The sequence below is a fragment of the Eulemur rufifrons genome, chromosome 30 (genome assembly GCF_041146395.1).
Source record: "Eulemur rufifrons isolate Redbay chromosome 30, OSU_ERuf_1, whole genome shotgun sequence".
Taxonomy (NCBI): domain Eukaryota; kingdom Metazoa; phylum Chordata; class Mammalia; order Primates; family Lemuridae; genus Eulemur; species Eulemur rufifrons.
In genome coordinates, this window is record NC_091012.1 from 61,866,621 (window position 1) to 61,880,055 (window position 13,435).

The 13,435-nt window shown below is 34.4% G+C and overlaps 1 protein-coding gene across 2 annotated transcripts in view; it reads right to left on the minus strand.

Moving 5' to 3' along the window:
- The window catches only part of COL4A5 (collagen type IV alpha 5 chain), a 229,544-nt gene that overhangs the window by 130,888 nt on the left and 85,221 nt on the right, over positions 1 to 13,435 (minus strand). For both annotated transcript variants that reach the window (XM_069464364.1, XM_069464363.1), the window contains exon 3: positions 6,761 to 6,850. In XM_069464364.1, the coding sequence (XP_069320465.1) occupies positions 6,761 to 6,850 (90 nt within the window). The remainder of the gene's footprint in view (positions 1 to 6,760; positions 6,851 to 13,435) is intronic.

Genomic DNA, 13,435 nt, shown 5'->3' on the forward strand with positions numbered 1-13,435 from the left:
ACTAGGCCACTGCATGAGGCTTTAGATAGCTTTAATTAAACTAGAACACTTTGATTTACACAAGTGGTTTCTAAGCCACTGAACTCACAACACAGGAGTTTCCACTGGAGGTTCTTCGAGGTTTATGTTATAGCCCTCCTTCAATGACAGCAGCTCTATTTTCATCTGTTTTATGTGGTGCTTCCACATAAAGTTTCATTTGGAGAAAGGGTTATCTGGTGTATTAGTTTTCTACTGCTACTGTAACAAATTACCACAAATTTGGTGTTTTAAAACAACATAAATTTATTACCTTACAGTTCTGGAAGTCAGAAGTATGACAGGGGTCACAGTGGAAGAACTGTGTTACTTTCTGGAGGTTCTAGGGGAGAATCTATTTCCTTTCCTTTTCCAGCTTCCAGAGCCACTAGCATTCTTTGGCTCATGGCCCTCATCCATCTTCAAAGCCAGCAATGGCTTTATCAGTTTTTTTCACATCACATCACTCTGACAGTGACTCTTCTGCCTCCCTCTTTCACATTTAAAGGACCTTTGTGACTACACTGGGCCCACCCATATAATCCAGAATAATCTCCCTAGTTTAACGTCAGCTGATTAAGCAACTTGAATTCCATCTGCAACCTTAATTTTGCTTTGCCATGTAAACTAACATATACACAGATTCTCAGGATAAGGACATGGACATCTTTGGGGGTGGTCATTATTCTGCCTACCACAGCTTGTTTTTACAAAAGTTTAATCATCTACTCTTGCCACAACAGATGCATTTCTAAGGAGATTAAAGTTATCAAATTTGACTTTAAGACAATTAAAAGAACATTTTGTTCAAAGAATTTTGTGCCTCACCACTGAAGGCAGAAATAGGACAAGAATGCCTTAATATTGTACTGGTTGTACTAATAATCAACATGGTTAATTAAGAAAAAGAAATTAGAGGTATAAAAATTTGAAAGAATGGGTAAAAATACCACTATTTGCAAGTGATATGATTGTATTCCTGGAAAACCCAAGATAATTAAATGAAAAATTACTATAATCAATAAGATAATTCAGTAAGATAACTATGTATAGAATTAATATTGAGAAATTTATAGCTTTCCTATACCAACAACTAGCAGTTAGAAGACATAATTGAAGAAGATATTCAATTTACAATAACAAAAAAGATAAACTATTTAGTAATGAATTTAACAAGAAATATACAATATTCACAAGAAGAAAAGTTTAAAACACTTCTAAAGTTCACAAAGGAAGACCTGAACAAATGGAAAGGCATTCCACGTTCTTACATAGTAGAACTCAACATTTAAAAAGTCAATTCTCAACAAATTTAATTAAAATTTGATACAATAAAAATAGAAATAACATGAGTATTTTTTAACTAGACGAGGTGACTCAAGTTCATATGTAAAAATAAATAAGCAAGAATATTGAGAAAAATTCTGAAAAAAAGCAATGAAGGGACACTAACTCTTCCAGATACAAAAATATAGCATTAGTCCTCAATAATTAAAATGGCTTGGTTCTCATATTTGAATAAGCAGACCATTGGAAGAGTATGTACAGTTCAGAAACAAATCTATATATTTTTGTGAATTTGATACATAATGAAAGTGGCATTGCAAATCAGTGGGGGAAAGTGATGTTGGGACACACCTTATGAGACCATCTTGAAAAAAAATAAAGGTGGATCTTATATCACAAACCATACACCAAGATAAAATCCACATGAGTAAAATGTTTACATATGAAACATGAAGTCATTAAAATACTGGAAGAAAGCATGAGAATTATTATATAATCTTATACTGGGAAAGGCATTTCCTACTCAAAATCCACAAGCCATAAAGGAGAATATCTTTGAAAAACAAACACACATGCACACACACAGCAAAGACAAATGACAAACTGGGGGAAAGTAACTGCAATTACAGAAAAAAGGCTAATCTCCCTAATATATAAATAGCTCATTGAAATATGAAAACACCAAAAATCCAGTAGGAAAATAGGCAAATGATATGAATAGACATGTCACAGAAAAGAAGACAAATGATTCTTAAACCTATGAAAAGCTTAAGCTTATTCTTGCTCATAAAAAAAATGCAAATTAAAAGTACATTTTTTCATCTATCAGATTGGCAAAAATCCAAAACTTTCATAATAGTGTTGGTGATGTTACAGGAAAATAGATTTCGTCTATTGCTGAATCTAGGGTAATCATACAATTTTGAGGGGGCAATTTGACAATATCTATAAAAATATGTAAATACAATTACCTTCTGATCTAGCAATACCACTTGCAGCAATTTATCTTACACAGTTAATCCCTTATGGGTAAAAAGATATCTATTCAAAGTTATATATCTTAGCAGTACTGTCTGTAGCAGCAAAATATTGATAATTACTTAAATGACCATCAATAGGGCTCTGGTTTAATAAATTATGGTTTACATACACAATGAAATACAATGCAGTTATAAAAATTGAGGAGGTTCTGTATATACTGATATGGGATATCTACAATGTATATTAAGTGAAAAACAAATGTGTTCAATATGCTATTACTTTATAAACAAAGGGAGTTAAAGTGTGTGTGTAACTCAGTGACCAATGGGTATAGGTGGGAAGGTGATTTTTTTTATTGTATACTTTCTTATGTTAATTTATTTTGAATTATGGGAATATATTATTTATTGAAAATGAACAGAATTTAATTTTTAAGAATAAAAAACTCTTTGTAAGGATTTTTAGGGCAATGAAAATATTCTGTATGATACTGCAAGGTTGATACACGCCATTATATGTTTGTAAAAACCCATCAAGTTTACAGTCAAGAGTGAAAGCTAATGTAAACTATGGACTGGGTGATAATCATGTCTCAGTGTAGCGTCATTGATTGTAACAAGTGTACCATTCTGGTGCTGAATGTTGATAGTGGGGTACATTGTGGAAATGGGGGTATGTGGGAACTTTGTATTTTTTGTTAAAGTTTGGTCTGAACCTAAAACTGCTCTAAAAATAAACTTCATTAACTAAAAACAAAAAAAAAAAAATAAAATAAAAATAAAAAAAAATAAAAAACTCTTTGTAAAATTACATATATAAGTATATATACATATATGTGTTTTATGTATCTTTACTTTCATATATAACAGTGTACAGATTAAAGAATAATCCTATAAAATTTTTTATTTAGTACATATATTAACATACACATGTACCAGAATACCCAATCACATAAAAAGTATAAATTCAGCTATGTTGGAAAACACGAAGTACAAAGTGCTGCAAATTCAAAATCCTGAAAATTTAGAAAGCAGTTTACCTTCTCACTTTACAGATGTTGAAATGGAACAAAAGACTGGACTGCTTTCTAAGCATAAACTATATATAAGCACACTTTTATAAACTGTCATACTATTGTAGAATAGTCCCAGCTAATACTAAATTATTTCAAAGGAATTCTGATTTAAGTAACTTCTTTTAACCTGACAAAAATCTTTATTAAAACTGCCATCTCTCAGCAAGTATGGTGTGCAAAAAACCCAGCACCTAATCCCAGGTAAACTCAAAAGCAAGAAATGTAACTTTTCTCTGGTTCAACTTAATTTCTATTCCAAAGCACCTACTTCCATAACATGGCTGAAATTTAATCTCAGTCCGTTGGCATTCCCACTTCATTTTCACAAGATTGTGCCTAAATTTTGGAGAGCTTAAGTAGTTTCAATGTGTTCTGGAGTGGGACAGTTTAGTCCAAACTGAAATTCACTGAGATGACCCATGCCAATAGTCTGCATGGATTGCTGCTGAGTTAGTGCTCAATTCCACCCACTTGTCTCTTTCAGACCTCTCTGCTACTTCTTTTGCACTACTGGGTACCCAGTAGAATCATTCTGCTGCTCTTGATCTTGCTGTGTCATTACACACAGGAAATTCAGTTGAACGGCCCATCCATCTATGGAAATTCTATGTAGCAATTTAGGGTCTTGTTCTTTCCTCATTGCTAAAGTTCTACTCAGGAAATTTAGCACAGGTCCCTTATGCTCTTGAATCTAACAAAACTACCTGATGTACTGTTACCTTCCCAGAGATCATGTCCAACATTCTCCCAAAATCTAATCTCTGGTATAGTTAAAAAGTATTCATGCATTTAAATTAATTTTCTCCCTTTATTGGGAGGACTATCTGGTAAGTATCCATTTGATTTCCTTAATACTCTAATGACATGATATACCACCATTATTTAAAATAATAAAATTAGGAAAAAAGGTTTTTAAGCCAGTTTTCCTTTCCAGGCAAATGAACAGAACTGGCCCCTTCATATATCATTTCACCAGTACACCTAAAATAGATGGAAAAGGGCACTGAGCCAAAAGAGCCATTAAAAGAAAAAAACACAAACTTCTCCCAATCTTAAAATTTACTATTATATCTTCCTATTCCCTATCTTAACATGCACATAAAGATGCTATCCTTTCCCTTGGGTACAGAAGAAACTGTCCACAATGCAGTCAATGGACACAGTCCTCCCAACTGACAGGATGAGAACACCTTCAGATCCATGAGCCTGGGTATAGAGGATGGGGGCTATGGAATCTAACCCCTCTTCTCTCTCTCCCACAGAGTAACCATGTGACTTCCACCTTGCCAAATTCATTGATAACACCTGTCCCAGATAGTTGCCACCACTCTGAATTTGACAAACTGCTGGATGTCACCCACCACCTAACCCTGAAGATAAACATCTGATTGCTGTGCTGCTGAATACTACAAATGGATGTTTCCCTAAACATGGACCATTTTAGTACCTCAGGCACCCCAACCTTATTATTCTGGACCTGATATATCACCACAATTGGACTCTGATATCACAGGAACAAAATGCCTCCTCAGATGTCAAATAGCTCCTGCGCAACATGGGAACAACTGAAACATATGGGAAAAGGGATGTAGGATCTGCCATTGGAGCCATTTTGGATTCAATAGTGGCACCTTTTCTTGCTCTGTACCTGCCCCCACTTTGCATAAATTTTCCAATTCCACTCAAGTTCTCTGCCCACCAGGAGGGACTTTTGGCTGGTTGACTGCTATAGTAATGAATCTTACGTTCCCAGAACTCTGTGCCTTCCCCTTGGGGTATTATTTCTTTTGGAAAAAACAGACTTTCAACATTTCTACCAGTGTAACATGTGTGTATAGGGCACTGATAAGAGACTCTCAAATATTCAAAATAGTCCCTCTCATTAAACATATCACACTACCTAGAGTAAGATGGAAACTCTACCCAAAACCAGATAGACCCTGGTTACTCAGGACAATTGCCAGGTGGCATTACCTACTCTCTACTCATATGTATGCTCCAGACAACTTTTCTCTTTGTCAGGGTCATTTGGTTAGAAAAGGTTGTGCCAAATCTGTCCTTGACCCTTGCTGAGGTCATTAATGACACTACTTTGGCTTTGGAAGCACAACCGTCTAGCTCTTATTCCTCAGCCCAAATATTGTTAGATAACTATATAGCCCTCAACTTCCTGCTGGCAAACTAAGGAGAGGTCTGTGCAACTGACTGCCAGCATCTACCTCATGTTGCACCTAGATCACTGAAACTGGCAAAGTAAAACAGTCTATCATAAGACTTAAGAAAAAAGCCTCATGGCTCTCTAAAGTAGATCATGTGAACCATGGAACATCTATTCCTGGCTTGGCAATAGCTAGGGCTCATAGTTACATTCAGTCCTCCAGGCAAGCCTGATCATCCAGCTTGGAATATGATTGATCACGACCACAGTCCACTTTGGTCTCAGATTAATTACCCAGTTTTTGACACAGCCCCTTAAAGTCCAACTCATTCAGGTCCATGATGGGGCATCTTATGTTTCTCCCTCAGGTCATGAAAAATCAAGGGGTAGAATTGAAGAATCTGGCTCTTGTCTAAACATCTGTATGTGATTTTTCAGGCCCAACACAAGGCTTCATGGTAGGCCTCATGGGGGACTGCTGCCCTCCCCATACCAGACTTGGTGCATATATGATACACTGCTGTCTCCGAAGGAAGTTTCTGTCAAAGATTCAGGCTCTCCCTGGCTGGCCATGTTCCTGTGCATACTGCACTCTTTATCTGGGGCCTTCAGTGGAGACCTCCTTATGGGAGGAGGGTTAAACCTTAAAGACACTTTTTCTGCACTCTGACTCAGTACTTTTCCACTCCTAGCCCTCCTCCTTCTCCCACCATGCCCCTGGGTCCATACAACCATAGGAGCTTTTTGTTCTGAGCTCCTTCAGCAGTGAAATCACTCTCAACATCTGTACTGATACACCTGACACTTGCTGGTGCTGTGACATGGGGAAAAATGGAACAGTGGAGGAATCAGCACTTTTTCCAGCTTAACTTCTTGCTTACCAATATAGCAGTCAATGAGTAAAGCCTTGACTATTACTTTCCTTTTGGCTTCTTGTCTTAATCAACTACTCTAACACCTGGCAACTTAGCTTTCTCCAGCTTAGCTGAGCTCCTGATGAACTTAACTTTTGTTCAGGATCTCAATAAGCACATATAATTAACAGCATTTCCCAAAAGCATTTGAATATGGCAGTAATATTCAGTTTAAAAAAACAACAATAAAGTATAGATTTTCATTGTTTCATTTAAATATTAGTTCCTGGCTATAATTCAGTAACTTTTTAGTTGATTTGACACCTAGTCCCACATTTAAGATGGCTTAATTCATCTGGTATTACTGGTTGGCAACTTGACACATACCTTTTGTCCCTGAGGCCCTGGAGGCCCTTCTGGACCTGGAAATCCAGGCAAACCTGGATGGCCTTCCAAACCTGGAAATCCTCTCTCTCCCTGCAATTGAACAAGAATGAAAGGTAAGGTCATTTGTGAATTTTCAAACACAAGCACAATTGAGATTCAAAGAGATCAAATGACTACCTAAACAAAACTAACTTAATGTAATGATACTAAATTCACAGTGTTTACTAACATGGGGAAACTCATAAGATGTGAGGGGAAAAACACAAACCATCCCAAAATTATATCATATATGGTAATGTAATCTCTTTCTTTCTTGTAAAGATAAAAAGCATATCACAGATGAAGTGAGATTTAAACATATTGACATCGAGAGTTTAACAGGGAAGATAACAACAAGTCCAGGAAATCAAGTCTGTAAGGATTACATGAAAAAAGGACTTATGGGGCAGGGATGAAGAAGGGTAAAAGGAAACGATCAAAGAAGCTCCCAGATTTGTTGTTAACATATTAGGGTTAGTTAATTTGCATATAGCCAACCATAGTAAGGGTGTGAGCTCCAATACCCCTAGGGGATCCAATCACAGAAAGAGAATTCACCACTATGAAATTTAAGAACCCTGAGGCCTCATAGCTCCATGGCACATGCTTCCAACTGCAGGGCTACAAGCAGCTCCTCTACTTTCCTAAGGCTTAAAGGCTGTCTCTGTCCAGACCTTTTTCTGGGAACCCTATTACCAGATCCTACAGTGACAGCGTGGGCAGCACCTAAGAAAGAAAAAGCATCCATATCTACAAAGCAACTGACTAATGGGCCATTGAAGACACACACCCCTAGAGATTAAGGTACAATAGACTTTTATTCTGTCACCCAAAGTGTGTTTGTGTGTGTGTGTGTGTGTGTGTGTGTGTGTGTATTGCAAGTACTAAGTTTAGTCTAAAGAGCTTAGATAATTTTGTATTAAATAATTCAACAATCATCCTATAATAAATACAAGTACTTAGTAAAGACTACTTCTGGTCACTTTCCACTTATTACTTTAAAGCTAATGAAAGCAAATGTTAGCCAATTAATGACAGGTCAAAACATTCCTGTAGCATTGACAATAATTATTACTGACATATTACTACATTTTTTATTTTCTAGAAATATATCCCTTTGTTGTTTCAATTAGTCATAAAATTATGATAATTTAAGTATTCATCAACCTCCACCCAATTATTTTAAAGGAAAAAGGGCAAGGGGGGAAAAATTAAAAGTTTAAAAATTTTTAGAACTGGATTGCCTCAAATTGTCACATAGCCTGTTATTGGCAGACCTTATAGCAGAAATATGATCACAAGTTCCAGTCAGAAAGAAAGCAAGAAGGAAAAAAATCTAGTTAGAGTAGATTTCCATAAGGGGAAAACAACTACATTTGGGGATCTCAGCTGGTATTTAGAGGATACCTCTGCCAAAACTTGAAGATAATACTTTGAAGAAAGCTGTATTTTCTCAGAAGCAAAACTGCTATCTGGGCTACAGAGAAGAGAGGAACCAGCTAGAAATTGAAAGTGGAGGGTGCCAAAAAAGCTTAATTGTGTTGGTATTAATAAAACTATACACCTATAAATGGTATATCCTGAAATCTCCTTGCACCATAGTCAAATAATGTTGTGGTCCTACCTAGCAAACGAGCAATGTTATAGTAAGAAAGATAGAAGAGTTGCTACTGGACAGTAGCAAAAAGAATTGAAAGAGCAATATGAGCCTTTTGAAAGGTAGAAAGTTTACTAACGTAGAAACTACAGAAGACTTGTGTGAACAGGGTATTTGTTGGTGCCTACCCTTTGCTACCTGTTGTTAGGCATTCATTTAACCCTTACAGCTACTCTAGATTTTACTGTAATTTGCTAACACTCACAAACAGAAAATGGCTTAGTGTGTCTATTTCTGGGGAGTCAAACTTTAAAAAAAAAACTGGTTTATGCTGGCTGCCCATGTTTGGATAAAAAATCATTCATATTTCTGTAATGGAACAATATGTCTCTCTCTCTGTGCCTGTCCTTGAAATACTGGTATTACACTGGATTCCTTTTTTGACCTTCTTCTCTTTCCCTGAGAAATCTCAAATATCAAGTCCTTTTCCTAAAAGCTAGGCTTCTATAGTCAACTGTCTTAAACATCTCCACTTGAATATCACACAGTCACCTAAAACTCCACAATAATAATAGCTAACATGCATTGAGTGTTTTCTGTGTACCAAAGATTATTCTAAACTCTCTCCATGTTTTATCTTATTTAATACTCCCAATGATAATATGAGGTAGATGCTATTATTATTTCCATTTTATGTATGAAGAATCAGGAAAAATATAAGTTTTGTAATTTTCCTAAGAGCAAACTTGATATAAACAACACTAAATTCATTTTCTACCATCTTCCCTATTCCAGGAAATAGCACAATCCAGCTACTCCAGCCAGAAATTTGTAGTAACCTTGACTCCACCCTCTCCATTACTTCTTCATCTAATCAATCATGTCTTCTTCAAACTTGTATTCTTAGTGCCCAACAGAATAGTCAGTAAATATTCATTCAATGAATGAACTTTCTTAATGGATTACATAAAATTTATGGCGTGCTTTTGCCCAAAATTAAAAAAAAAATAAGAGGAGAAATTATACAAAGGATAACTTTTTGTAATATAGCTGGTTTATATATCATAAACTAGTATTAAGGAAGATAACAATCTGATTTACTGAGTAGTAGTCCCTAGTTTGTGAGTTAAAGGCACCCATAAAAATGTTACCATTTTACAGGAAGGGCACTTTATAATCACAATAAGAAAGTTGCATGATCATGGAATGAAAAAAAATTTTAAGTATAGTTTCTCAAGGAAGATATAAAATGAACAGGTAAAAATTAAATTTCTGAGCATAGGAAAAATATAAATTATAACAAACTGCTATAACAACAATTGACATTAAAATTATTTTGGATTATGATATTATAAAAATTATATGAACATATGGCCAAGGCAACACCCTTAATAAACAAAATGAAAACAATAATTTGATTTGGTAATGCAATTATACACTATTTTATCTTCTATTTTGTGTAATTTCTGTTTTGTTTTTGTAATTATATACCCCAAAGAAATATTCGATGTACTGTAAATAGGAAAAGATGAATCTTTGGCAATTGTCAAAATGGAAATACCCTAGGTCAGAAAATCTAAAACTTTAGCTTGTATCAGAAGCACCTGGAGAGCTTATTAAAACACAGATGACCTGGCCCCACTACCAGAGTTAGATTGAGTAAGTCAGCTATGGAGCTTGAGAATTTGCATTTCTAACTAGCCCCCAGTAAATGCTGATGCCACTGGCAGATGGGCACATTTTGTTTAGGTAATGTTTGACTGTGGCATGGATTTTAGGTTGTCAACTGATTAAATTGTTCTCATCAGGAGTCCAGCAACTTTTGTTTGTTTTCAGCAGTGTGCACTTGGATACATTCCCTCAGGGGAATCTAGATGTTTTATTACTTCTATGTTAAACTTAATTTTAAAAAGTAGTTTTATTGAGCTAAAATTAACACACAATAGATTACACATATGTAAAGTATACAATTTGAAGAGTTTTGACACATATACGTCAGTGAAAACATCACAAAAATAATGAACATATCCATTACTCACAAACGTTTCCTTGTGCCCATATCTTCCTTATGCCTCCACTCATCTCCCTCCCCCCACACACCTTAGGCATTGTCAGATCTGCTTTCTGTCACTATTGATTAATTGACATTTTCTAGAATGTTATATAAGTGGGATCATGCAGAATGTACTCTTTTTGTCTAACTTTTCACTCACCGTGATTATTTGGAGATTCAAACATGTTGGGTGCATATTCATAATTCATTACTTTTTATTCCATCGTATAGATATACTGCAATGTTTTGATATATTTACCCATTGATGGGCAGGTGGGTTGTTTCCAGTTTCTGGCTATTACAAATAAATCTACTATGAACATTGATGTGCAAGTTTTGGATAGACATACTGTTATTTCTCATGGGTAAATGCCTAGGAATGGACAGAGTCTTATAGTAACTGTATGTTTAACTTTTTAAGGCACTGCCAAACCGTTTTCCAAAATGTTTACATCATTTTGCATTTGGACCAGCAATCTATAATTATTCCAGTTGCTCCACATCCTCACCTATATGTACTATGGCTAAAAGTTTTATATTTTAGATATTCTAATAGTTTTATGGTAGCATCACATTGTGGTTTTATTTTGCATTTCCCTAATTAAAAATGGTGAGCAACTTTTCATGTGTTTATTTGCCATCTTTATATCTGCTTTTAAGAAGTGTCTTAAAATTTTTTGCCAGTTTGTTTCTAATTAAATTTTATTTGGGACTATTTTATTATTAATTTTTTAGAGTTCTTTATATATTCTGGATACAAGTATTTTATCAGATATGTGATTTGCAAACATTTTTTCCCTAGACTCTGTGTTATCTTTTAATTCTCCTAATGATGTCTTTAGAGGAGAACAAGTTATGAATTTTGAGATATACAATTTAGCAGTCTTTTCTTTGATGGATCATGTTTTTGGTGTCATATCTAAGAAATATCTGCTTAACCCAAGGTCACAAGGATTTTCTCCTCTACTTATTTCTTAAATATCTATAGATGTAGATTTTATTAATATATTTAGGTTTATGATACATTTTGAGTTAACTTTATTTATATAGAGTGCAAGCCATGAGTCAAAGCCAATTTTTGTGTGTATGCATATCCAATTCTTCCAGGACCATTTGTTAAAAAGACTATCCTTTCTCCAAAAAATTGCCTTTGCATTTTTGTCAACAAGCCAATTCACCATACACCTGTGGGTCTCTATTCTGTTTCATTCATCTATCTATCTCTCCTTTGGCTAATAACAGGCCATCTTGTTTACTATAGTTTTATACTAAATCTTAGAATTGTGTACTATAAATCCTCCAACTTTGTTCTCCTTTATGAAAGCTGTATTAGCATTTCCATCTGAATTTTAGAATCAGCTGGTTAATTTCTACCAAAAAAAAAAACAAGACTTTGATTGGAGTTGCACTGAATCTATAGCTATATTGGGATGAACTGACATCTTAATGATTCTGAATTTTCTAATCCATGAACATGATATATATCTCCATTTATTCAGGTCTTATTTTATTTCCCTCAGCAATACTTTTGTAGTTTTCAGTGTATAGGACTTGCACATTTTGTCTGATTTATTCTTAAGTATTTCAATTTTTTGATGTTATTGTAAAAGGCATTATTATAATCCCAATTTCCTATTTTTCATTGGTAGACTATAAAAATACAACTGATTTTTATTTATTAGTTTTGTTTATTCTGTGATCTTTCTAAACTCACTTATAAGTTTTAGGAGCATTTTAGCACATGTCCATACAATTTTGTACATTGGCAAATCATGTCATCAGCAAAAAGAAAAAGAAAAAAAGTTTTATTTCTTCCTTTGCAGTCTGGACCTCTTTTCTTTTCCTTGTTTCACTGTACTGGCAATGTCAAATAGAAGCAGTGACAGCAGACATGTTCCTGAACTTAGAAGAAAGGAATTCAGTATTCCTCCAGTAAGTATAATTTTAACTGTAGGGGTTTGGTACAGTCACCTTAAGGTTGAAGTAATCTCTTCTATATTGCTGAGAGTTTTTGTCGGGAATGGATGTTGAATTTTGTTAATGCATTCCCTGCATCTACTGAGATAATTATATGATGGGCTTATTTATTTATGCCTTAAATTTATTTTTAGTCTTTTAATTACAGTGAATCACAATTCTTGATTTTCAAATGTTAAACCAAACATGCATCCATGGCATAAACTGCACTTGGTCATATGTATTATCCACTTTATATGTTGTTAGATCTGATTTCCTAAAATTTTTAAAATTTCTACATATGCTCATAAGGGATACTGATCTGTTTTCTGTTTTCGTAATTCTGTTTTTGTCTGGTTTGGTATCAGGGCTATGATCATTTCATAAAATTAATTAGGAGGCATTCTGTATCTCCCTATTTTCTGAATGAGTTTATGCAAGATTAACATTATCTGTTACATATATGTTTCATAGAATTCATCAGCGAACCCTTCTACAGCTGCAATTTTTTATGGGAAGGGTTGATAATTCAACTTCCTTGTAGATATAGGGCTATTTATATTTTGCTTCTTTCATTCATTCATTCATTCATTTATTTATTTAGCTTTTGGTAATGTATGGTTCTCAAGGAATTTGTCCATTTCACCTCAGTTGTCAAATTTATTGTTATAGTTATTTATAATATTCTCTCATTGATCTTTTAATGTGTGTAGAATCATTCCTGGTATTGGTCATATGTTTGCTTTCTATTTTCTTATCAGTCATGCTAATTATTTATCAGTTACCCACTCTGGGCTATATAAGTTTTTTCTATTGTTTGTTTTCTAGTTCATATATTTCTACTTTTATCTATATTATTTCCTTCTTTCTCTTAATTTAAATTTAATTTGCTTGTCCTTTTCTAGCTTCTTAAGTGGGAAACTTGGGTAAACAGTTTTAAATCTGTTTTCTTTTCTAACATAGACATTTAAAGCTGTATCCTGCCATAACCATGATTTAAGTCCATCCCACAATTTTCAGTGTGTTGCTT